The sequence below is a fragment of the Vigna umbellata genome, chromosome 8, assembly GCF_029865625.1.
Source record: "Vigna umbellata cultivar VRB3 chromosome 8, Vumbellata_1.0, whole genome shotgun sequence".
In the NCBI taxonomy this organism is placed as follows: Eukaryota; Viridiplantae; Streptophyta; class Magnoliopsida; order Fabales; family Fabaceae; genus Vigna; species Vigna umbellata.
In genome coordinates, this window is record NC_142172.1 from 37,186,375 (window position 1) to 37,212,534 (window position 26,160).

General features: G+C 33.1%; 3 protein-coding genes across 4 annotated transcripts; 2 read left to right on the forward strand and 1 right to left on the reverse strand.

Moving 5' to 3' along the window:
- The first annotated feature begins 4,972 nt into the window (after positions 1-4,972).
- LOC124846767 (protein PIN-LIKES 3-like) lies at positions 4,973-8,847 on the forward strand. 2 transcript variants are annotated; one of them, XM_088096961.1, is made up of 11 exons: positions 4,973-5,188; positions 5,590-5,669; positions 5,770-5,894; positions 6,016-6,137; positions 6,245-6,445; positions 6,595-6,687; positions 7,003-7,103; positions 7,192-7,244; positions 7,337-7,522; positions 7,606-7,732; positions 8,708-8,847. In XM_088096961.1, exons 1-10 carry the CDS (start codon positions 5,054-5,056, stop codon positions 7,728-7,730), a joined length of 1,221 nt encoding a protein of 406 aa, XP_087953087.1. In that variant the 5' UTR covers positions 4,973-5,053; the 3' UTR covers positions 7,731-7,732; positions 8,708-8,847. The 2 variants fall into 2 exon arrangements, with proteins under 2 accessions (XP_087953087.1, XP_047180068.1); XM_047324112.2 differs by lacking the exon at positions 8,708-8,847 and having other exon boundaries at positions 7,606-7,822.
- Positions 8,848-11,128: 2,281 nt separating this feature from the next.
- LOC124846766 (protein unc-13 homolog) lies at positions 11,129-15,262 on the reverse strand. Its single transcript, XM_047324111.2, has 5 exons — positions 14,622-15,262; positions 13,262-14,140; positions 12,715-13,170; positions 12,414-12,600; positions 11,129-12,244 (listed from the first exon to the last, which is right to left on the reverse strand). Exons 1-5 carry the CDS (start codon positions 15,165-15,167, stop codon positions 11,271-11,273), a joined length of 3,042 nt encoding a protein of 1,013 aa, XP_047180067.2. The 5' UTR covers positions 15,168-15,262; the 3' UTR covers positions 11,129-11,270.
- A 2,725-nt stretch (positions 15,263-17,987) lies between these two features.
- On the forward strand, positions 17,988-22,221 carry LOC124846768 (quillaic acid 3-O-glycosyltransferase CSL1-like). Its single transcript, XM_047324113.2, has 8 exons — positions 17,988-18,727; positions 18,810-18,917; positions 19,925-20,047; positions 20,318-20,530; positions 20,604-20,703; positions 20,811-20,980; positions 21,072-21,419; positions 21,526-22,221. Exons 1-8 carry the CDS (start codon positions 18,122-18,124, stop codon positions 22,081-22,083), a joined length of 2,226 nt encoding a protein of 741 aa, XP_047180069.2. The 5' UTR covers positions 17,988-18,121; the 3' UTR covers positions 22,084-22,221.
- Positions 22,222-26,160: the final 3,939 nt, after the last annotated feature.

Sequence of the window (26,160 nt, forward strand, 5' to 3'; positions counted from 1 at the left end):
ATATTTGTAAAGGAAACGTTATTTTTCCTATCTTTTCATGGTACAGATTATGTAATGGAAATGAACAGCTTTCAAATAGTGTAAAAGAGACTTTTTCTCACACAAAATCCGTCACATTGTTTTGGTAAGAGGTAAAAAGATTGATATTTGATTAACTAAACAATCCCTAAATTAATATCTTATTCTGTGAGGTACACACTCACTCCGTTGACATAGAGTGTGTGTAAGAGATCTATTTTGCATTGGCTTTAAAGATTCAGACGTAATAACAGTGATTTGCAATTAGATTCAGAGTACCAACCCCACTTATAATTTCACCAAATACCAACTTTTTATTTCCTTATTCTCATCAATAGTTAAGGTTGCTTTCACACCTCTTCATGCTTCCGTGTGCTCTTCGCTTTGCATCACAAAAGCCCTGTGCCACTTTCCAATGTCCTCCATCACCTTCTCCAATAACCTTCTACACTTCTTAATTCACTCAAAAAACTTTAAACCATACTTTTATATTATTTTTAATAACAAACAGACATATATTCAAATACACTTTTTGTTGGTTTTAATTTTTCATCATCTTTTTATCTTTTAAATTTTTAGATCCGATCAAATGATATTTACTTACATAGATCTGTCTCTAGTGAAATTGCTATTGTATCTCCTAGTAAATCTCTTGAGAAAAACCTTTTAATGTACTTCTCAAAATATTGCTCCAAGGTATATTTTAATTACAAGATAGATTCGCGTTATTTTTCTTTTGCTAAAATATTTTCTTATCTAGTTGGAACCAAGCAAAATTTGAAACGGAGTTTGTGCATAGTCTTACTTCGTATGGTGTTTGGCTCACAACTAACATCTATCAATGCTATGATGTGAGTTTTTTTTTTCTTCCACGCCACATTCTTTATTTTTTTTTTATAAAAAAATTGTTGATAATTTTTATGATATTTTTTACATTAATTGATTTTTGGAGTGACGTTGAATGTTAGACATTCATTTTGTATTAGAGTATAAAAATAGTATATAATTCATGTACTTATACTGTGCATACTTACATTTAGTCATTTACTATAATGATAGAGCCAGGAAACTTCTCAAAGTTGACCATCTCTTCTTGCTCAAAGTAGACTGATCTTTATCAAAGAGAGAAAGTGGTTAACTATCCAAACTTGTTCTCCAAAGTTAAATCAATTATCATGTCTAAATCCTTTTTAACATGACATTTAATTAGGCTAAACATCATTTACGTGGAAGAATTAATGGATAATCATGATTCTATTTTCTCAAAACTCTGTACTATTAATTAATCCAGCACGTGAGTAATTCATATCTGATGCGTTTTTGTCAAATACTAAAATACATATTGATAGTGAAAAGCAAACCATAAAATAAAAGCATGACTCAACACGAAAGGCAACCAATATAAATACCTACACCCCATTGAGATGCTTCATCCATCGTCTTGCTTCCTACAGTTTTCAAACACACAATCATGAAGGTTCTAAACTTTATTTTGGCGCTTATTCTGGTTCTTGCAGTTCATGTTGAGCCAAACCTAGCTGGTAGGGTATTGAGCATGAAAAAACAACTGAACCTTATGTCTCTAGACAAGGGTCCAGTGCCTCCCTCAGGACCTTCTACTTGCACCTACATCCCAGGAACAAATGGCAAAAACTGTCCCCCTTTTGAAGAAATCAATGTCGCAGGAAACTTTCAGCCCTACGGAACTCAAACTTATCCTCGTCTCGTTGTTCCATTTCCTTTTGCATCCAACAAACATTGAAGCTCTCTTTAAGTATCAAAATCTTTCTTGTTGTAAGTTTAAACTAATCTCTGACCATAATTTTTCGTGAAGGGAACGCTGCAATACATGGAATAAATCAAAGGTTATATTATATATTATATATTATATACATACTGTATGTGTTCAAGAATCTGTATTTATTATTATCTTAATCTGCAATGCTCTGCAGTTTCTTATATGCTTTATTGAGTTGCTGCATATGTACATTTTTTCTTTATAGACTCTTGTTCTATCTTGAGATGTATTGATATATAAATGTTATTTAAAGATAAATTTGATTATGGCAGTGCGTCTGTATACTAAAAGTTAATATCAAGTCATTTTTCTTCCCAGTGATTATATTAATATTTGTTGAACTTCATATGGTATAACTAATATACCGCCTTTAATTGTGGATTTGTAGTGTGAGAGATAATATAATGCTTTTTCAAAACTAATAGATTAGTCGTAGAAAAACACTAATTCCTTTAAAAGTATGCGTTCTGAAGTTTGGTTTCTCTATAATTATCCAAAATATTCCATGTTAAGGTGGACTCCAACTCAGAAGGTGATGATTAATTATGTATAATCTTCTCTACTTACGTGTTTGGATTAAGTCTGATCAGATGAGAAGAAAATAACCAAATAAAATAGAGATAAACAGGTGACTATGGCTGAATTCGTATTTTGCGTGAAAAAGTTTCTTTGTCCCACGAATTACAAATTAGGGAATTTAATAAATTTAGATAGTGATATTATACTTATCAATAATTTATGTTAACTTTTCAAAACCATTTTTAAAATTATTGGAAATTTATTTTCTTAACATTTTTGTTTAATTAACCAATATAACTTTACTTAGAGATGTTTTTCTTATTAAACAAGGTATTGCAATAGACAATATGAAAGTCATCGAGTCGAGATAAACTTGGCCAAAAAAATGAAATTGTAAAATGGACTAAAGATAATGCTATTGATTGGAACGTTTTATTAGAAAAGTATAAGATGAGATCCTTTCCTACATTCGAACAAGTGTTCTTCTCGGTTTACTCCTTTAATGTTTATGGGAATGGGAGTCACGCATACTATATTTGTAATTACTTTCTTTAGTTTTCTTTTATGTAAAGTCAAACTTTAAATATCGATAAGGATTTGTCCAATTTAGAAAAATTTCAAAAAAAAAATTATCAACAAATGAATAATTAAAAGGAATTTATTTATAGAAAGTATAGTATTTTATTTTAGTTAAACTATATATAATGTACTATATTACATCTTGATAGTGATTTTTAATGCTAAAAAGATTTATTTATCAGAAGTTGCTTATTGAAATGCCTTTACATGTATATAACAAGTAATAACTCCTTGACCATAAATGCAATCTATAAATTCTGAACTCTTGTTTCAAGATTAACAATAAATATCCATCAACGTATGTGTTAAATGTGTGATTATAGTTAATAGTAAAAGTTTAACTTTAATTAATTAATATTTAATAGTATAACATCATAAACATCAGCAATCAACTAGAATTTAATCCATTACCTCCCTTCGTAATTGATCTCATTTTCCTTATAATATTTGTTATATATAATTTTTAATATTTTTATTATTTAATCAATAACTTTAAGACCCTCTTTAAAAAAAAGTTTACTATATCATGTTCATCACAGTTTCTTTAATATTAAGCACTACCCCGTGTTTAGGATGTATTTTTTTTATTTATTAGAAACTATTTGCTACATTTAGAATTCAAATATTAAACTATTTTTATCTCGTTACCAAAAAAAACTTATTGTCATAGGATATGAATTGATTTTAATTACTAGTTCCTTATTATAATCCAATGAGTAAATTGTACTTATCTATTATTTTGCCCCAAAATTTGGAAGTATTACATTGTCATCATCTCATATTGAAAAGTATATCTAATCAATTTAACTTATCGTTGAAATAAGTTATATCCTTCTTTCCTGAAGCATATAAATATTACATTTTGTCCTCCACTTTTTTGTTAAAAATATATAATTGAATTGACTTAACGTAACATTGCAAAATTATTCTTTAAAAGATTTTAAAAATATTTTTAATTTGAATTACAATAAAATAATTTAATTTATCAAGTTATCATTTACTCTCACTCAAAGAAATAGGTAAAAAATAAAAAGTAAAAAATGCTATAAACGGAAAATATATATAAAAAAATCCGTATAAAAGAATAGAGAAAAAAACAACAACTATGGAATAATCAATTATTAAGAGTTAAAAATGAATATAGCTTTTAAGACTTTACTCTTTTTTCCATTGATTTGAGAATGAGAGTAAAGAATAACTTGATAACAATATTCTTAATGATAATGGATTAAGTGAAATATGAATAAAGTGAGAAGAGTTTATTAATTATATATATTTATTTAAGTTTTGATCCCGCTATGTTGAAATGGTGAGATATTATGGAATAAAACTAGTATGTTGAAGAAGTTGAAGTATTGTTATTTGAGAATGAGTTTCTTAGTGTAAGATATGTTTTTGAGTTCGATTCATGGATCATATTTTGCTGACGCTTCAAGAATCCAGTTCCTTTTTTTTTATTATTATTTGTGGACGCTAATTTGTAAATGAATGAGTAAAATAAAAGATGAAACATGCGCCTAAGTTTCACAGAACATTTTAAAACAGTGGCTAACACAAAACGATGCTTTTATTTTCCACGTTCGATTGTTCGAGAATAAAAATCTCTAAGTCCAGAGGGTCACAATGCAAATGCAAGCAATATGAATCATAAATTCACCACTCTCATTCGTTTGTTTTCTTACACCTTTATGCAATTTTTAAACATAATATTAGAGTTTAAAAATGGTGGTGGAAAGTGTGTGTTCGTGTACATATAGTTTTTAAAGAAATTTAAACTAAGAAAACAAAAGCATACGAACTTGTACTCACTCACACTCCAATAGCTTTCAATTATACCCATACATACATTTTCTCTAAGGAATTTATTCACCGTTGGTGTCGGGAGTGCGTGTACTTTTAGTTTGTGGGGTTATCTGTTCTTCCCAATTTATTAAAAACATGTTGGAATCACTCTTCTTCTGCTGCCAGTGCGATGGAATATTTTTTCAATGATAGTGTTTGCTACATGGTTACATGTGCCACGCAAAATCCTATTTATAGAAGCATGATGGTTGCTGATTCATATACAACTATATATCGTGAAGCTCATAAAACATATTATTTGCACCATTGTGGGATAGTGTAAAGAAAGAAGACACAATGGAGTTGTGGAAGCTCTTCACAACTGCACTAATTCCAGTTCTGAAGGTGCTCATCATTACTGGTCTTGGCACATTTCTTGCTCTCCACCGCTTTAATATACTCAGGGAGAGTGCTAGGAAGCATTTGAATGCAGTATGTTTTATTTTCTCTTCTTTCTTTTCTTTTTCTTTCCTATGATCTATGCTTTTCCTGTAATTACTTTTCATTTTTCTTACATCATTTTAGGCTTAACATTTTAGTTTCTCATAATTTTAACGTAGTATTACACACTTCTCATAACGATTACTTAATGACACTAGCTTAAAATTTATCGACATTTGTTTTAAGTCAAACCAGAATAACGATTTTTTATCATTGTATTTAATAGAATTCAATCAAACCCTTTTCATTCATATTTGCTGTATATTGCAGAATCATAATGTCATTGACAAAAATGTTTTGGCTTCATGCTTTTTTCTTATCTTGATGGAACAAAGGGTAAGGGAGAGAGGACATTATTTGGTAACTCACAACTAAGTGAATTTTTTTCACAGCTGGTATACTTTGTCTTCACACCGGCTCTGATTTGCAGCATCCTGGCTAAAACTATAACATTTAAGAGCCTGGCTATGGTGTACGTTGATTTCTTGCCACTCTGCAGAATTTTCAATTTTATTTTCCATCTATTTCTCTCATTAACTGGTCTAGCTGAGATGATTTTATGAACTTTGAAGGTGGTTCATGCCATTGAATATTCTTTTGACGTTTATCATCGGGACAGCACTGGGATGGTTGTGTTTGAAAATAACAAAAGCAGCTCCTGATATGCAAGGCCTTGTGTTGGGGTGTTGTGCTGCAGGTAGCTCACTTACTGATTTTGAGTAGTTAATCTGATAGATCAGATCAAGCCAATGTTGAGTCATATATATCAGACATACAAATTTAATTTTCTCACTGTTCTAGATTTGATATGAGTACAGGAAATCAAGGCAATATGCCTCTCATCATAATTCCAGCAGTCTGCAAGGAAAGTGGTAGTCCTTTTGGAGCTGTAAATGTTTGTAATACAAAAGGGATGTCATATGCCTCTCTGTCCATGGCAGTAAGGCAATCTAACCTGCCACATTTGTATAATTGAGTAGGTTCATCATACACAAAACATAACAGTTTTGATTTAAGATTTTCCTTTCTCTATTTTTGGTTTACCAGATATCAAACATCTACATTTGGACTTTTGTGTACCAAATTATCCGCGTATATTCGTGCCGGAATTTTAATGTGAACAAGGTTGATAGTCCCACAGTAGGTCCAGTGTCAGCAATGGAAGCAGATCTCGAAAACCATTCGAGTACACCAGAGGTTACTGCACCACAGACCAATGATCTTGTCACTCCATTTAAAACTGATACGGTTAGTCTGTGTTCTGATATATTTTGAAATATGGATGCATTATCTGTGTTCTGATACATTATACATGCATTTGAACTTCAACTATGATATTCTCGTTTGTGTTGTACTCCTTCATGAAGTCAATTACAATTTCCATTTGTTTTTTACAGGTATCAAAAGAAAAGCAGATTACTAAACCATTAAGAACATTAGTGAAAAGGCTCAATTTGAAGATTCTATTAGCACCTCCAACATTGGGATCGGTATGCCAATTATTCTCTTGATTTCTTTTTGTTCTTCTCCCCATAAATCTGTCTCAAATGTTTTAGACAAAATAAGACAAGTATACTGTACTCTGCAAACTAGGAAAACATCATCATTAAGAAAACATGTTAGACATGTCAACGAAATAACGTAGTTAAAAATTGTAATGGAGGTAGTAGTTGTTTGGATCCCTTGGTTTAGTGTTTGAATCATGATGCAAGTTGGAGTATTGAGTAAATCATGTATTCATACATCACTATTAGCGTTACTGAAACCACTTTATTTATTGACAACGCTGGTTTTTCTATACGTAGTTTGTAGGACTAATAATTGGTGTAGTTCCTCCTTTCAAAAAGATGTTTGTTGGTGATGATGCTCCTTTTCGTGTGGTCGAAGACTCTGCATCCATGCTGGGGTAAGTTGCCTCCTCTTGCTATCACCACCTTCAAAAATGTATTACTCTGTCACGATCAAAGTTCAGAATAGTAAGTAATGTTTTGCAGGGACGCATGCATTCCAGCAATGACTTTGTTAGTCGGAGCAAATCTTCTAAATGGTAATAACCAACATCATCGTTCGATGTTCATTGTCATGTCTGCGTTCTGAAGATGAACAAGGTTTTACTGAAAGATTGCTAATTTCATACAGGGCTAAAACGTTCAGGACTGAAGCCTTCAGTTCTTGTGGGGATCATAGTGGTTAGATACATTGCCTTACCAATTATTGGTGTTTTCATTGTAAAAGGTGCAATTCGTTATGGTATTATCCACCAAGATCCATTATACCACTTTATTTTACTCCTTCAATACGCTCTTCCACCTGCAATAAGCATAAGTAAGTTGATTAAGATTATTGTGACAATTTAGCGTTTCATACATACTAATTAATACTTATATTTTACTTTGTGACTCTGGAAGGTACAATCACTCAATTATTTGGAGCCGGTGAAACAGAATGTTCAATTGTTATGCTAGTAACCAATGTCTGTGCCTCGTTCACTCTCACACTATGGTCCACATTTTTCATGTGGCTTGTTCTATAAATGTATTTACTTTCTTTACCCTGTCAAACAACTTAAACGTTATTCAGTCAATTAGTTTTAGTGGGATGTACAATTAATTCCTAGCTGCTTCACTTTGTACCAAATTTCTTCAGTCATTATACGCATTATGTCATGAGAAAGTATTACTTCAAATACTAGAGAAGAAAACTACAAGCAAGACATGAACGCAACATTTAGAAGAAAATTTCTCACATGAATAAGCAAAAAAAAAATGTGCTGACGTAATCTAGTATGTAAAGAAAGATCTGAAATTATCAAAGCAATAGGTGGAAAGTGATTCTGATTCTCAACAAAAATAGACAGTATGTTAAAACTTAAAACTTATTCAAGCTTTGATTTTCTTGATAATAAGGTGTAGTTTTCCAACTAATAGCACAATTTGAGATAGCAAAGAGTAAAAATATGATCAAAATTACATCTTCATCAATAAAGTTTTGGTGAAAATATGACCAAAATATTTGATCCGCAAAACAATTTTATCTAGCTGGGTAAAGCATTAAGAACATTTTCCATCCTTTTTACTGGTACCAAAACAGAGACGAGTTATGAAACCATTAAGAACATTAGTAGAAAAACTAAATCTGAATTAATGTCCTATTACCTGCAACTATTGGATTGGTGTGGAACTGTTCTCTTAATTTCCTTCTTCTTTCTTTTTATCCTTCCATAGTTCTATCTAAAGAATAATAAAAGAAATGTACCATTATAACTCATGCCAACTGGGAAAGAATCATCGATCGTAAAGTAGTTAAAATGTTCAGCAAGAAAGATCAACTTCACAGTCACGAGACAATACTAAAATTCATGTTGATCAACAACTGTCACACCACCACAACCAGCTTAGTCAAGAGGGAATTTCTTTTCTGATATTCACTTGATTTAGCCTTTTTTTTAAGTGGAATTTTTACTGAAACCACCTTATTTGTTGGAAATGTTTGTCTTTTTTGCATACGCAGGTTATTGATCTTATACCGTGTGCAGTTCCTCCATTTCAAAAGCTCCTTTACGTGTGGTTGAAGATTCTGCATCCGTGCTGCTGTAAGTTGCATTCTCTTGCCAATTATGGCATAATGTGAGAATGAGGTACTTATAAGTTGCTTTATAAATAACAAAGTCAAATATTATATTGAAAACCGTTCCTCCTTTTTATCCATGTTAATGTGAGGATTCTTTTCCTTAAACAGCGCTTGATCATTACGAGAGTAAGCATTACTGATTGTGTTACGTACTGGTAAACTAGCCAAATACAACCTTTCACACTCTCTCACACGTAACAGAACAATAAACGAATGATAGTGGATGAATGAATCTCTTTTAATGATGGTAATATCTGAATAAACAAGGATAAACAATAATTGGGAGCATAAGTTCCTTCAATTACTTTGAGAGCATAACTTCCTTCAATTACTTTGAGAGCATAACCTCCCTCACAAGACAATAAACAAGACAATAAACAAGACAATAAAGTCTGTCACAAAACTCAATAATCAAAAACATGTCTTTAACCCTAGACTCTAACTTTATTTATATTAATTATTTCCCGCCCATCTCTTATTAAATATTTCTCTAGAATATATCTGCATTTAATATAAATATCCTTATATTTAATATTTAATATAAATATCCTTATATTTAATATTTAATATAAATATCCCTATATTTAATATAAATATTTCTCCATATATTATCCTAGCATATATCCTTAATTATAAATATCTTATATTGAATATTTCGCTAAATATATATTTATTTACTCTAATTAACTTATAGTATATTTATATACTATAATTAACTTATACTAAATATTCTCTCTGCTCATATACTTTCCAACCATTATTATTATCCCTACCTTATATCGTAACATTACACCTCGCTGCAAAACAACCTTGTCCTCAAGGTTGGAAACGGGGAGCTTGATCTCATGGCTCCTCATCAATTCATGTCTGGAGGTTCGGGTGGTGGTAAAACCTTCTCTAATGTCTTCCATTCTTCGTCCAGCATTCTGGTTACCACTTCTCCTGAATCATAAGCCCTGAGGGAATGGTTTTCAATGTCTTTCAGTACTTCACGTCACTCTCTTCCTTCTGCCAATGTACCAAACACTACAAGCCCCCTGTTCTTTTTGTCGGCCCATCTCTTCACAGACTCCATTGTTCTCTCCAGGGTATTGATTCTTCCATTTGCCCTTCCTTCCAAAGCCTTCATTCTTCCTTCCAATACTAGACCGTTTGGTTCAGGTAGTTTTCTCACGCTCGGTTCTGGCCGTCTCCTCCCGTTCGGCTCGGTAAGTCCTCTCTCTGTAGGTTCTGTCCGTTCTTTCACGTTCGGCTCCAACAGTCTGCTATCGTTCGGTTCTGGCAGTTCGCTCATGTTCGGATCCGTTAGTCCACTATCGTTCGGTTCTAGCAATCCCTTCGCATTTGGAGCTTGGACTTCATGGCGTATTCCACTCAACTCTGCCTTCAACCTCCTTAGGGACAACTCCATGTTCTTTAGTCTCTGCTCCATGCTCTCCAGTTTCCCTTCAACTGCATTCATTCTTCCCTCCATGATGTCTTTCACTCGTCTCTATTAGGATCCGGCAGTTTCCTCCCTTGACGATCCGGCAGGTCGGACCAATTGTTACGTACCTGAGTACGTAAACTAGCCAAATACAACCTTTCACACTCTCTCACACGTAACAGAACAATAAACGAATGATAGTGGATGAATGAATCTTTTTTATTGATGGTAATATCTGAATAAACAAGGATAAACAATAATTGGGAGCATAACCTCCTTCAATTACTTTGAGAGCATAAACTCCCTCACAAGACAATAATGTTCGTCACAAAACTCAAGACTCTAACTTTATTTATATTAATTATTTCCCGCCCATCTCTTATTAAATATTTCTCTAGAATATATCTGCATTTAATATAAATATCCTTATATTTAATATTTAATATAAATATCCCTATATTTAATATAAATATCTCTCCGTATATTATCCTAGCATATATCCTTAATTATAAATATCTTATATTGAATATTTCCCTAAATATATATTTATTTACTCTAATTAACTTATACTATATTTATATACTCTAATTAACTTATACTAAATATTCTCTCTGGTCATATACTTTCCAACCCTTATTATTACCCCTACTTTATACAAACAGATTACTTTTGTGAAGATGAACGTGCTAGATAATTTGGAATGAAACACGTTGCTCAAGAACTTGAGTTCAGTCAAAGTTAGTAATTTTTCATGAATGATCAAACAAACATTGCTCTTTTGACTGTTCTTTTCTCCATTTCGGAGCTTATGTGCTTTCAAACACATATATGGTCCCTCCTTTTTCCCTCCCCCTCCCAAACCCAGCTCCGTGCACCTCTCATATCCCAAAAAAAATATACAACCCGCTCCCTCCCCATAGAAGCATAAGTTTTAGAAAGTAGGAATCATAAACAAAAAATGCATTGCCAGATCGGATTCTCTGTCCTTCAGCTTTATCTCCTTCCTTCTTAAAGTCTTTATTTCCTCCTTGGCAATTGGAAGGTTTTCTTCAAGAAAAGATTTGCTGCACGCTCATTTCTGTGGCACAACACCCTCAAGATTGTGTTGGGATCTGATCTATGCCACTTTCCTGTGGTTGGAGGCATTGGCAACTTTAGTCCATTACCCATCAAACCTATCGCGCTTGACGTACAGATCACAAGGCTTAAATCTTCTATCAACTGTTCACTACTTTGACCCATCAATGCAATCACTCCCTCCACCACTGCAGCCTCTCCATCGACCACATTCTCTGCTATCAACCCCTCCACACTGTTGCTGAAAACTCTCTTCAAATTCTCAAAGTCCTCTCGGATTACCTCGTGGTCATATCGGCTAAACACCCGTGAGCTTCCACCACTAAGCAAAACCATAAGGAATGCATCATACGAGGCCTTCATCACTTCCTTCAATGCCAACGGTTCAGCCTTACCTGTTAGAGTTGTAGTCATTAGTGTCAGATTCTGCTTAAGAATTCTCAGTGCAGCTTTCATTTGCCCTCTTGCAACACCACCGACGTAAAGGCCATCATACAACACAGAGGCTGAGTCATGGAATACAAGACGGTATGCAGCAACTTCTGAGACATGTTGACAGGCTACTAGAATGGATAAGTTCACTGATTCAAAGAATGAACCAGAACTCTTGCGGTTGCTTGCAAAGCGAAGGCGATTTGAAGGAATAACTCCGGGGTTCATGGTGATTGTTCTCTCAAGAGAATGAATTTGATAAAGGAGATAATGCAAGGTGTTGAGCCGAACGTAGAGGCGTTGTGTTCCACGGCTAGTGGATGGCCGAGGCTTCTGACTTTCATGTTTTCCATTAATGTTTCGTAGATGAGCTTCAAAACCAGCACTGCATGGAGCAGCCATCTTCCACAGTTTCGTGAACGTTGAATCGCTGTTGCATCTGGTCAGCGGGGGAAGCATGGGAATGAAACTCTGTTTCGAACCTGGAAGAGGGTAGAGTGTTGTGAGATAAAACCAAAACCATACAATTCAAACTATATTACTCTATAGTGACAGTTATTATCATTATGATATATTGATAACTGTGTATAAATTCTTCATGTTATTATAATATAGTTGGTAAGTAGTTATTTATGAATTCAGACTAATTACCACATGAAGCAACAAACTTCATGTAGTCGTGGAAGAGGTTTTCCAATCCATCAACAAGATCTTGAACTAAATCTTCTGTAATTGCAATTGGAACTTTGAAGAATTCTTCCACAGTTGTTCTGGCCAATTTCATTAGCTCCGCAGCTGATTGTGCATATGACTCTGATTTGGAGTTTGCATTCCACGTCTGCATTAAAAAAAAAAAATTACAAGTTACATACATATTCTCTGATAAACAAAATTGTGATCATTTTGTGTCCTTCCACTGCGAAGGAATAAGAATCATATAGCCAAAACTTACTTCAGTATCTTTTGCCGCCTGCAAATACAGTTTGCCTTGGAGCAATGAATCATCAATCCATTTTCCTAGAAGACTCAATATGATTGAATCAACATCATAGGGAGCCATTTCTCTGAATACTGTTTTGCCGCCATCGTCGCACTCACTGGCTTCTTCAACCATCATTTGGACAATTCCCTTTTCTAGCTTTCCAGACTTCTTCAACACCTGAACTGACTCAGTTGTCAATGAGTTCACTTCACTTACATACTGCTTCAACATTTTTCCAAAGCAGGAGTGCAGCACCATTGCTGCAACTGCACCTGCTGTTGAATGCCATTTCTTTAGAATTGGACTAAAATGATGTCTTTCCTTCAGCATCAACGCTTCAGTCTCCTGAACCAGTTGGAGCATAACTTCACTGAATTCTTTCCTTCTTTCAGATTCAGCAGACTTGGCATTCACTGTCTCTAATACCTACACCAAATACAGACAAAGAAACACAATATTATTACAAGACTTGGCTAGGGTGGAACACTAAAGCTAAAGTTATAGGTTATATCCAAACCTTATCGAATGCATGTTTCATGGAAGAACGAATATAATTATCAATCCGATCTCTGTAATCCACTATGGCTGTGCCTCCTTTCTGCTCCCTTTCCCCTTCAGTGAATGTCAGATCTTCACCTAAAATCTTTGAGGCTGTCAACACTACAGGTACAAGGTTTTCAATTTGACCAGCATTCCCTCGTTGGAAATACTCATGGTAGTTAAGCAATCTCTTCTCTGCCCAACTCTGCATTGAGCTCAGCACTGATGATACTATCTTAACATACATAGATTCCTTTTCTCTCTTAGCATCATTTGCCACCTCGTTCATCATGGCATGTGAGGCACAAAGAAGGTCAGCTTCAATCTGGCCAGTGGTTACGTACTGCTTAAACAGCACCCAAGCGAAGCACACATTGTGAATTGGCAAGGTAATGCCTAATATAGACCAAGTTTTCTTCATCAACTCAAGTAGCTCGTCAACCTCATCTAGCACTAGTGTTTCATCCCTGACATCAAAAATGGATTGAAGAAGAGATGTATAGAGATGAATGTTGAAAGGGAATCCATCAGCCCAGTGGCAAACATCAGCAGGAGTACCATCGTGGGTCCTCCATGACAAAGAAACCACAGAATTGCAAAGGCTTCTCATGGTGTCTGAGTTCTTGCCAGCGTCTATAGGTTGGGACTCCCCACTTGTTACAATGTCCCTGAGGCGCGTGGCAAATGTGCTGGTCTTTTCTAGAGGGATTGCTGGGTAGAGGAGAAGCCCTGCTTCAAGGACTTTGAGCTGTCGAATTTGCCACATATGGTACTCTTGTGAATCACTGAATTCTGAGGGCTTTAGGTGACGTATCAGTTCCAGGGGAAGGATAATAGTTTCTGCACGCCTTCCCATCTGAAATCCAACAACCAATTACAAATATTTAGACCAATAGCTTCCACATTCTATATACAACAAAAACCACGTGTATTACTACACTTATGTTTGCATAAAACATACACAAAAATACGACAATAATACCCGTAATTCATCTTTTCACAATTTCCTTTACTATCCAAGTTTCTTTCTATATATGCATTCTTTTTCCATCACATGTACATATCCTATTCTTTTTCCCTTTCACACTATATGCCACAAAATGAAGGAAATTTTCATATGGTGTGGATTCATCTCTTGTTAGAAAATGGATTATCTTCGATGAAATTTTCGCTGGATGAGATACACATCTTTATATATGCGCATGCTTGTAATAAAGGGTGTTCATGCAACATTACTCTTCATAGAAATCCTTTAGAAAATAAAGAGCACCAATTGAATGCAAGCACATATATACGTTGTGGAAAAACAAATGAAGAATGGAAAATGGAAGACGTACTTGGCCCACGAGGGTCCGCATGAGGGTTTTCCTCAACCTATAATCATCGTGCTCCGTGACCCTCATCTGCTGCCTCATGATCTCAGCCGCCGTCATGGGTCGTCGTGGCTTGAACGACGGCACGGAGCCCGAGAGAGGGCTGCCGGGGGCACCGACAGGCGAGGAGGGCATGGAGGAAACGCCAGTGCTGACCATCCTCCGGGAAGGACTCTTCTTCACCATCCTCAACCCCAACATTTTCTTCACCCTGCTCATCGGCTTCGTCACCACCTGGTTCGTCTTCCCCCCTTCGCCCCCGCTACCGTTGCTCTCATGGTTAGAATAAAACGTGAGGGCATGGCGGCCCCCGAACCCTGGCGAGGACCGGCACGATGTGAAAAATATCTCGTACGCCGTCTCCCTCACTTGGTCATCGTCAAGGCCATGGAGCTTGCCGAATGGCCAGGAGAGGGCGTTGGTGTCGGGGCGGCGCTGGCTGTGGACGTGGTAGTCCAAGCGGGAAGAGGTGGCGGAAGGGTAGGACTCGCGGCGGGTGTGGTGACCCATGCCGGCGGGTGAGCGTGGTGAGGGTTGGGAGTGTCAGAAGTGTGGGGCGAAAGAGTAAGGGAAGAGAGAGTGCATTTTGTTGGGTTAAAAGGGAGGGGGAGGGAAGGGAGGGATGGTGGCGTTGCATGTTGTGATGTTGTTATAGTTAATGTGATAGCAGTTTCATGGGAGAATCAGAGATTATGGTTATGGGTTTGCCAACGTTGTCACCGGCGAAGAAAGCGACATGGTGTGGTGTACGTGTGCATGCATGTATTTTCCTTTCCCTTTTTAGCCCTTTTTTGTCGGAGGGAAAGCCTTTTTAATGGACTGGAGAAAAGGGGAGCGACTGCTGTAGCATTTTGTGTCTGTTTTCTTGGTTAATTAACTAAGCCAATGTTTATCACAACTCTCTTTCTCATTCAGACGTTGATCCCTATCTCAAGTCTAAACTATTGTATTTTAACTGTGATTAAAACGGACAAACTAACTCATCATGGCTCTTTTCTTCTTTTGGTTGGACGTTTTTAAAAGGCTTGTAGTTTTTAAAATTTAAATTCTACTTTTATATCTATTTTTTTATTAATTTCATTATAATATTGAAAGATTAAAATAATAAAAATCTATTAATTTGGAGCTTAAACTTACCCTCGCCTATTCAGATCCATCTTAATACATACAATTTAGTTTTATAAATACTTAAAAAGTAAATAAATATAACTGTGTATAGTATTAATAGTATGTCGTGAACTTATTAAAATAATAATAATAATAATATTCTTTTCTCACAGAATTATCAATCATCTGTATCTCAATTAACAGCATTATCAAAATTCACCACTTAAACACATCTGAATTGATTCTAAAAGATATCGTTAAAACAAAGAACTACATCTTAGACAAACAAAATTAAAATAAATTTGTATATTATAGAACGGTATTTAAATAAGTAAATATATATACAAAGGAATGAGAGAGATAAATAGATATTGTTCTTACCATGATTAAATGGTCTTCCCCATCTAAGATGTCTTTCTCTTTTGATGTATTTTTCTTTTAAGGGATTCTTTTTTATTTACTTGAACATTAAACTCACACGGTATATATGGGTTAACATTTCTTCACGAATTTATAAAGTATATTTATAAAGATTGTTATTACAAGATGGAGAATAATCTTATAAGACCACTCTTATTCACTATTGGTAGTTATATTTATTGATCATCTTTGTTTTTTAGTATTTTATTTCAATTGGTCCAAATTAAAAAAAATTACAAAAAACACTTTGACGAAGTCAGTGTTTGATTATATCGATTTCGGATAAACATAAAATAAGATATTAAGAAACTCATTTTTTTAATCATTATAATTATATGTACTTATAGGATTGGTTGATGTGTCTAGTACTAATCATGAATTAATCTTGATCCAAACATGATTTTATCATGTTTATCGTTAATTATCCCGAAATAGTTTTATTAATTTATTAGGATGTTATAGTATTATCTAACCAAACTCTTTAAGTTGACATAGAACCGAAATCGACAACATGTCGATTTGAAGATTTGTTGTTCGATTTTGATTTATTTGTAAATCAAAGGATCGATATGATATCCAATCAGTTCAAAGATATTATAAAATAAAAAATAAAAAAATAAGTAAAATTAAGGACATTTTACTAATAAATATATGCTAGTATAAAAATCGCGTATAACATCGAATATTTTGGGTTTTTAATATCGAATTCACGAACGACATCATATCATAATACGTTAAATTTATGTCGAATTAAAAAAATTAGACCTTCAATTTTTTTTTGTTTTTTTAATTAATTGTTATCCTTTCTTACAACTCTACGATACCTTGCGTCTGTGAAGAAAAAAAGCACGAAAATAATCGGTTAAAATAAACAAAAATCATACATAAAGTAATTAATTAAGATGCATTTGTATCAAATGAAAGAAAGATGATGCTCGTCAAACTTCGTTCGTAATTGTATTATTTACAAAAATGTCACCGCTCATTTCTAATGGCTGTTCTGTGATTAGACGCAGAACGCGTGACGTTATACGTTATTTTTGTACTAGTATCTAATAGAACAAACAAACAAAATAATATTAGAAATATTTTTATTCAACAAAAATATAAATTAAATCAAACCAATTAATAAATAAGATGAAATCAGTGAGTAAAGATAATAATAAGATAAATAAATAAATAAGATGATGAATATCTTATTTCTTCATTTTTCTTACTATAGTAACATGCTGGAAGTATATTGATAAAAATTTATCACACTCCTTTTTTCTCTCTTTTTCTTTTACCTTCTTCATTTGGTATTTATAGATAATAAGTTTTTATTTAATCTTTATTCTTCTGTAACTATGAAAGAAAAATATTTTTTCTCTTATGAGAAAAGACGTAAGTTTCTCGGCTGATTAATTTTAAAAAGTACTGAATTATAAACTTGGGGTATTATAACTGATGGATTGAAATCCTCATTCTGAAACAATACTACCCTGTCAACAAGTAACATTTGTCTCATTAAATTAAAATCAAACAATGTCCTCAATCATTACATAACATTATCCCATAGAAATTAAAGGGGACAGGTTTAACTTTTTTCCATGAATTCCCCATCAGTCTCACGTATAACGATTGTTACAGGAAGAAATAAACGACGTTTTTCATTATGTGTTGTGCGAAAATGACATAAAGTGTTCAAAGTTTCCCACTTTTCTAGTACCAAATTCAAACGATTAGATTGCGATCTTAATAGATTTTTTTTATAATATTTTAACAGAATTCTGTGTCATTGGTTCAGATAATGTTTTCAGTGTAAGTAAAAATATTTTTTTCCGATAAACACTAAGTTGGGCAGTGAAAAGTTTCATGCTTTCTATCAGATATTTCAATGAACTAGAAGAACAGATACAGTCTTTAAACCTTTAGATCATTGGAAGGAAGGAAGAACAATGGAGGAAACTCTTCCTCTCAGTGTTACCCATGTGAATAAGTCTTTGGTTCTCACCAATAGACTATACATGCTCCTCCATTTTTCTGCTCTTTGTTTCTTGGTTTATTATAGGCTGTGTTTCTTCTTTCAGGATCCACAAACGCGAGAAGCCTCTTTCTTCCCTTGGCTTCTTGTTTTTGCCTCTGAAATCATTCTCTCCTTCATTTGGATTCTTAATCAAGCTTTTCGTTGGCACCCCATTTCCAGAACTGTGTTTCCTGAGCGATTACCACAAGATGACAATCTCCCTCCCCTAGATGTGTTCATATGCACTGCAGACCCCACTAAGGAACCCACTTCGGACGTAATGAACACTTTGTTATCGGCCATGGCACTGGATTACCCACCAGAGAAGCTGCATCTGTATGTTTCTGATGATGGGGGTTCGCCTGTCACCTTGAATGCCATGAAGGAGGCTTCGAAATTTGCGAGGTGGTGGCTTCCTTTCTGCACAAGATACAAAATAGAATGTAGGTGCCCCAAGGCTTACTTTTCTATCTCAGAGAGTGATGATGTTGATTTTGATGTGAGCTTTGAGTTTCTTGCAGACAAGAAAATGATCAAGGTGGGTTTGTGTGTGAGATGAAGTTAATTTTCTCTGAAATTTTGAATTTTGGAAGTGATAGTTGATAATCAAATTTCTGCAGGAAAAGTATGAGGCTTTTGAAGAAGGCATAAAAAGAGTAAAAGAAGATCAGGACAACTCTGGAGATACTACTGTCAGACGAAGTCAAAATCATACACCTATTATAGAGGTACAAATATGTTATCCACAGTATTATCCTTTGGTGAAAGAACTGTAAATGGACTGATTTGAATAGCGTTGGTAGGCTCAATTATAGTTCATTTATCTCAGATTCAAAATTGTATGTTAGGCTTAATTAGTGCTTGAACCACAAGCGTATCACAAAATTGATTCATCCCTATTTTAAGTATTTACGGATAAATGGCTAATTTTCTTTGAGCAGCATCTGTTTCAGTGAATTGCAGTGATATTACAACAAAAATCATGTTTGCATATGGCACCAGGTTTACCTTTCAATTTTCATTAGAAAATCCAATTACCCAACTTATCAGAACAAACACTGATGATGGCAGTGATATTACAACAAATGGCTAATTTTCTTTGAGCAGCATCTGTTTCAGTGAATTGCAGTGATATTACAACAAAAATCATGTTTGCATATGGCACCAGGTTTACCTTTCAATTTTCATTAGAAAATCCAATTACCCAACTTATCAGAACAAACACTGATGATGGCAGTGATATTACAACAAATGGCTAATTTTCTTTGAGCAGCATCTGTTTCAGTGAATTGCAGTGATATTACAACAAAAATCATGTTTGCATATGGCACCAGGTTTACCTTTCAATTTTCATTAGAAAATCCAATTACCCAACTTATCAGAACAAACACTGATGATGGCAGTGATATTACAACAAATGGCTAATTTTCTTTGAGCAGCATCTGTTTCAGTGAATTGCAGTGATATTACAACAAAAATCATGTTTGCATATGGCACCAGGTTTACCTTTCAATTTTCATTAGAAAATCCAATTACCCAACTTATCAGAACAAACACTGATGATGGCAGTGATATTACAACAAATGGCTAATTTTCTTTGAGCAGCATCTGTTTCAGTGAATTGCAGTGATATTACAACAAAAATCATGTTTGCATATGGCACCAGGTTTACCTTTCAATTTTCATTAGAAAATCCAATTACCCAACTTATCAGAACAAACACTGATGATGGCAGGTGATACAGGAGAATAGCAGCAGTGAAATAGAGCAGGTGAAATTGCCTTTCCTTGTCTATGTTTCCCGTGAGAAAAAGCCTTCTCATCCCCACCATTTCAAAGCCGGGGCCCTCAATTCCCTTGTAAGATTCTCTACATCTCTCTCTCTGTACTATTATTAAAGTTTCTAGGGACAAAATTATGCGACTCAACCTATTGGAACGAGTTGAACAGGACTAAAATCTCGATACTGTCACTGATTCAATTTACAAAAAACTGACAAACATATGTAACACAAAGATCTGAATATTCTATTAAAGAAGACATGGGCATACAGTGACCAGTCACAAGCAGCTTTACAGATTTGTAATAAGATATTTGAATACTTATTAAATATGTATATGTTCTTGCAGTACCGAGTCTCTGCTGTCATAAGCAATGCTCCGTACATTCTAATGCTGGATTGTGACATGTTCTGCAATAGCCCAGCTTCAGCACGCCAAGCATTGTGTTTCCACCTTAATCCCGAGATATCTCATTCACTTGCTTTTGTTCAATTTCCTCAGAAATATCACAACATAAGCAAGAACGACATATATGACAGTCAGCACAGATCAGCATATAAAGTACAAGATATCTATCATTGTGTAGAATCTATATCTTCAAAACAACGTTGTCTCTAACCAAGCTTTTACCTAGGTTCTATGGCAAGGTATGGATGGGCTCATGGGACCGGTATTGTCTGGCACAGGCTTCTATATAAAAAGGGAATCACTATATGGAAATTACAAAATCAAAGGTGTGCAGCATGATGATTTGTTTATTGAAATTTTGTCATTTGGAATGAACATATACATACATAGGCACACACTGCATACTGATACAATTTTATGTTTTGGATGTTAGACACTGAACTTGAACTCCAACAATATGTTGGCACATCCAATGAGTTCATGAAATCCTTAAACCAAAACTGCACTACAGATTCAGTCACAGCTGGACGTACATTGCCTTTAAAGGAGACTCTTCTATTGGCTTCTTGTAACTACGAAATTGGGACTCAATGGGGTAAAGAGGTATGGAGATATTTTATAATCCAAGCATATATAGCTTAATTCATGTATCCAGCTTAAACAATGCAATTCTTTTTTCGGAGTATGCTTCCAGGTTGGGTTCCTGTATGGTACAGTATGTGAAGATGTTCACACCGGATTCATATTGAATTGCAATGGTTGGAATTCAGTGTTGTGTGATCCACCACAGGCACAGTTTCTAGGAAATGGTACCACTAATTTGAATGATTTACTAGTTCAAGGCACCAGATGGTACTGTGGACTGCTTGATATTGGTTTAAGCAGGTTTTGCCCTCTTATATGTGGGCCTTTAAGGATGTCTCTACTTCAGAGTCTTTGTTATGCACAACTAACATATTTCCCTCTCTATTGCTTGCCCCTTTGGTGTTTAGCAATTGTCCCTCAGCTTTGTCTGATAAGTGGAATTCCTTTGTACCCAAAGGTAACAATTAAGCCTGTTCCTCCTATGCCTTCATTTTTTTCTTGAATTCATTACATTAGCTTTCAAATACTGAAACACAGCTCTCATGATTTTACTTGTGTGTCAGGTCTCAGACCCATTTTTCTTCATTTTTCTGTTTATCCCTCTATCAGTTCTCACCAAGCACATTTTTGAAGTGCTTTCAACTGGAGGAACATTCAGAAAATGGATAATTGAACAAAGGATGTGGATGATTGTATCAATCACATCTCATCTATATGGATGTTTGGATGCTCTACTGAAGAAATTTGGTTTGAAAGATGCTAGTTTCTTGCCAACCAATAAAGTTGAGGATGAGGAACAGACTAGGCTTTACCAAATGGACAAATATGACTTTAGAACATCAAACATGTTTCTGGTCCCAATGGTTGCACTCCTCAGCATCAACATATCTTGCTTCATAGCGGGCATATACAGAGTGGTATCAGTGGGAAATTGGGACCAGATGTCCATACAGCTTTTGCTTACATCTTATATCATTGTTTTCAACTATCCAATAATTGAAGGGCTTCTTATAAGAAAAGATGTAGGGCGCATTTATCCTTCACTTCCTTTAGTTCTAACATCAAATATCTTGGCCACAACCATCGCTTGCACACTTTACTCTTTACTAAACAAAGTATAAAGATCACTTTTCTCTGGGCCAAGTAACATTCATCCACCTTTGCTTTTAATGCACATAGATGCTGTGTAGTGGAGAACATAACTGCTGTAACAGTGTAACATGATGTTGTTCCATCAAATAAAGCAATACATTCAAAAATCCACACACTTCTTACATTAGTCATGCAATCTTATTATTTACTTTATCCTTTTTTTTATATTTTGTTAAAAGTTATGTCTTTGAATCTCATTTTTCTCAGTAAAAAACTAGTTACTGGAACAGTGTAAGCTAGTTTATTGAATTGAAAATATTAGCTAATGAACTACTTCATAACATAGAATGTGTTATTTGAATTTTTAAAAAGAAAATGGATAAAAATATATTTTAAATTAATCATTGAGGATAAAATGAAAAGTTAAAAAAATGATCACTTTTAAGCTAACCTAGTTTTTATAAACTAGTTGGGTAGCTTATAAAAATAAACTAGCATCGGTTCAAGTAATAAACACCCATTAACCATCCTTTTTTAATAATATCTTTGATACAAGTAAAATTTAAATCGTTTGAGTTCTGATTAATCAAAATTGTAATTTTTGATAAATTATAAAGGAAAGTTAAAGAGACTGTTGTTAACAATTTTTAATTATTATTAATTTTTTTTTCATTTCAAATTTTAACTCTTGTTCTCTCAAATTGTGGCTAATATTACTATTATTTATCTACGTTTTAATTTTCTTTTATATTAATAAGAGTCTATAAAATAAGGTTTTAAAATGAGACTCATTTATTTTAATATTAAATTTAAAATGAGATTCATTTATTTTAATATTAAAAGTTTAAGCATATTTTATTTAAGTGAGTTTTATTATCTTAAAAAATGTTATCTTTCTATAACTTATTCTTTAAGAGTCATTTACTATCTTTTTAAGGTTTTAAACCATAATACAATCAGAGAGTACTTGAGTGATCACTCAAGCGAAGTCTTCAAGTCTGATCAGTTCTTGCATAAGAGTAAGTTAGTTTCTATCCATTTTTTTAGTTTGTACATGTGAGATGTTCTCATCTTTGCATGTGTCATCTGAGTTCCCTATAGGACTCTTTGTTAAGTGGTACTAACGATAATCTTCATCGTGTTTTCATGATTTGTAGGAGCATATAGGATTCTTTGAGTTGTTGGAGTCGTTCTAGGACCATTAGAACTATTTAATCCTCTTACAAATAAGGAAAGCTAAATTACTTTGATTTTAATTGATACACAACTTATAATTGACTATTGTATGCTTGTATGATAGTTGGTTTGTGAAATTGAGTTAGTAATTTTAAATCTTCTTAATGATTGTATGTTGGAATGTAAATATTGTTATATGATTGAGATTTCATTTAAGGTGAATTGAATCATTGAATTGTGTATAGTCTCATTGTTGGTTTATTTTAACATCTGTGGTTAGTGTTATATTAGTTCTACAAGATTGGAATGGAACAAATCTGCATAATTTTGTTCTGCAAAATTATGCAGATTCGATAGACGAGTATATGCTCATTGGACGAAATTAATATCAGGGAGCTACTGACTTAGTGGTTATTGGACAAGAAAAATCTCGTTAGATGAAACCAAAGTCAAATAGTTCACTAACTTGACACTCACAAAGCGAAAATATAATTGTTAGGTGACTTTTGAGAGCATTTAGATATGAAAGTTCCAGTAGTATTTTCGTTGAGCAAGTTATTTGGTGGCTGAGCGAATGAGTTGTCAAGTATTATTCGCTAAGCAAGCAGAGCTCGTGGTTGAGCGAAAATACCAAGATTTTAACTAAGGTTGTATATGTTTCTTATCGTGAGTTTAATATGAGTGATTATGTGAAAATTAAATCAATGGTTGGTTTAGAAACATGACATGTGAATGTTTGGTACTAATCCATGGATGATTGGTGTGTTAAATGGTGTATTTATTGATGTAAGGATTTCATATTGAGAGTTATCCTGACACTCTAATAATCATCTAATATCTCAAGTAGATAAGGGTGAGGTATGTGGTGAGAGGAACAGAAGGTCTTAGTCTAGGGGTTTAACCTTGGTCTAATGCCTTAATAGACCAACCTTGTGTGTGGTAGGGGTAAAACTCATCAATGGCTCTATAGAGCAATAGAGGCCACCACAAGTACATAACTCATTAGAGTTTACATCAATACATATGGTCAATACATATGGTCAAGTTTATAATTAGTTATTGTATGATTTAGGATTGTTGGATATACTTGTATTTGTGTGTTAACATCTATAATTCAATTATATAAATGTTCTTTTAGTATATTATCTTACCATTTTATCTTGTTTATATGTTTGTTTGTTTTCTTGTTTGCTATTATCACCTTGGTGTAAAATATGAAGAGATTTTTATTGACCGATGAGATGATCTTGAAGCATAGGATTTAATTTTCATGTATTTTGATTTTGAAAGATTCTATTACGCTTTTGATTATCACTCTTAATAGTATAGGATGTTGTATATATATATATATATATTAGTGTTATAATTATTTTTGCATAACTATAATAACATTTATATTTTCTAAGTTAACTTTTCTTTATATTAAATATGAGTGATGATTCATTTAGTAATTAATCACTATTAAAATAAAATGTTATAATAAATTAAAAACAAATAAATAATATTATAATATTTATTGTAAATTTTAATATCTCGATCTCGTCATTCTTTTAAATTATTATTTTAGTCTTGATCATCCACATAATTTTTTATTTGCTTTTCTAGTCAAGAATAAAACCAATTCTACGTTCACATCCATAAGCTATTTTTCTCTTCTATCATAAATTCGACAATATATCTTTTTTTCTTTCCATGAACTTTCTGCTTCAATCAACTGATGCGTTTTATATCAAAGAATATAAATATCAATTTTATTGAATCAAATTATTTATAAGATATATATTTAATCAATTTTAATTATTTTTAATATTTTTTGTTTAATTTTGATTATGTAAAAACTCTGACTTTACATGTTAAATCATGTAAAATTATTTCTTTAGTAAATAACTTAAAAGACGAATGGTTTTTTTCCCTTTTCGTTTTTAATTTTATTTTATATGAATAACTTTTTTTCCACACAATTTTTATTATTTCATGTGAACAACATTTAGCTCATAAAAATTTGAAATCGAAAATTTAACTGTATATTTAAGAAGTATTACTTATCATTAATTTCACATTGTATTAATATATAATTAAATTCATAAAAATTATTTAATCCAAAAATTATACCATGATTATACAAACATTCTTTTATTGATATGTACTGACTAAATTTAAATAAAATCCTTTTTCTCGTTTATTAATAAATTTTTGTATATAAAGATAAATAATTATTATTGTTTAAGATATCCGTATGTGAAAATATATAATAATATATAACGCTGAAGATATAAAAAAAAATCAAATAAAATATTTCACCATTAAATATTATTTTAGTTTACTGTTAAGACTCCAATTAATATCTTTGAGAGATCTTTGTACAGATCCCTTTTCATGGGAAGACTTTTGTAGGGTTCTCTTATGAAAAAAAAAACAAAAAATTGGTACCTGTCGTCCTATCTTATCATGTTCCTAGTCTCTCAGCTAACTATATATTTAAGACAAACGTTGAAATAACAACTTTCCAATCTATATTTTTTAACAAATTCTTTATTTTTTAAGTCCAGATAGATATATAAAAATCAAAAATGTGATTAAATCGAAGGAGTATATTATTAACATTTTGGATTGAAATATTTTACCTTCCAATCCTACACCTTTCTAACACTTTTTAATTTATAAAAATATTTCTATTTTTTTTTTGTTAAATAGTACTTTTCAATAATAAATTTTTAAAAATAATAAAGTTTGATTCTAAAAATAATAATAATTTTATATTGCGATCTAATAACAAACTGTCAGTAAATTTCTCGTAATGACATTAGAGCTATAAATATGTCATGTTGTGTCACGTGAACTTATATCCTAAATACATACCAGGAGAGATTTTGTTAGATAAAATAAAGGCATTTTTAAAAGCTTATTTAATAAACGAAAAGGGCAACAAT

Coding starts and splice junctions, on each gene's coding strand:
- LOC124846766 (XM_047324111.2), bottom strand. CDS start 15,167: ATGGGTCACCACACCCGCCGCGAGTCCTACCCTTCCGCCACCTCTTCC. Junction 14,141..14,621: donor TGCGGACCCTCGTGGGCCAA/GTACGTCTTCCA, acceptor GTTGGATTTCAG/ATGGGAAGGCGTGCAGAAAC. Junction 12,601..12,714: donor AGGCGGCAAAAGATACTGAA/GTAAGTTTTGGC, acceptor TTTTTAATGCAG/ACGTGGAATGCAAACTCCAA.
- LOC124846768 (XM_047324113.2), top strand. CDS start 18,122: ATGGAGGAAACTCTTCCTCTCAGTGTTACCCATGTGAATAAGTCTTTG. Junction 18,918..19,924: donor ATCATACACCTATTATAGAG/GTACAAATATGT, acceptor TGATGATGGCAG/GTGATACAGGAGAATAGCAG. Junction 20,531..20,603: donor AGCACAGATCAGCATATAAA/GTACAAGATATC, acceptor GCTTTTACCTAG/GTTCTATGGCAAGGTATGGA.
- LOC124846767 (XM_088096961.1), top strand. CDS start 5,054: ATGGAGTTGTGGAAGCTCTTCACAACTGCACTAATTCCAGTTCTGAAG. Junction 6,446..6,594: donor CTCCATTTAAAACTGATACG/GTTAGTCTGTGT, acceptor TGTTTTTTACAG/GTATCAAAAGAAAAGCAGAT. Junction 7,104..7,191: donor GACTCTGCATCCATGCTGGG/GTAAGTTGCCTC, acceptor AATGTTTTGCAG/GGACGCATGCATTCCAGCAA.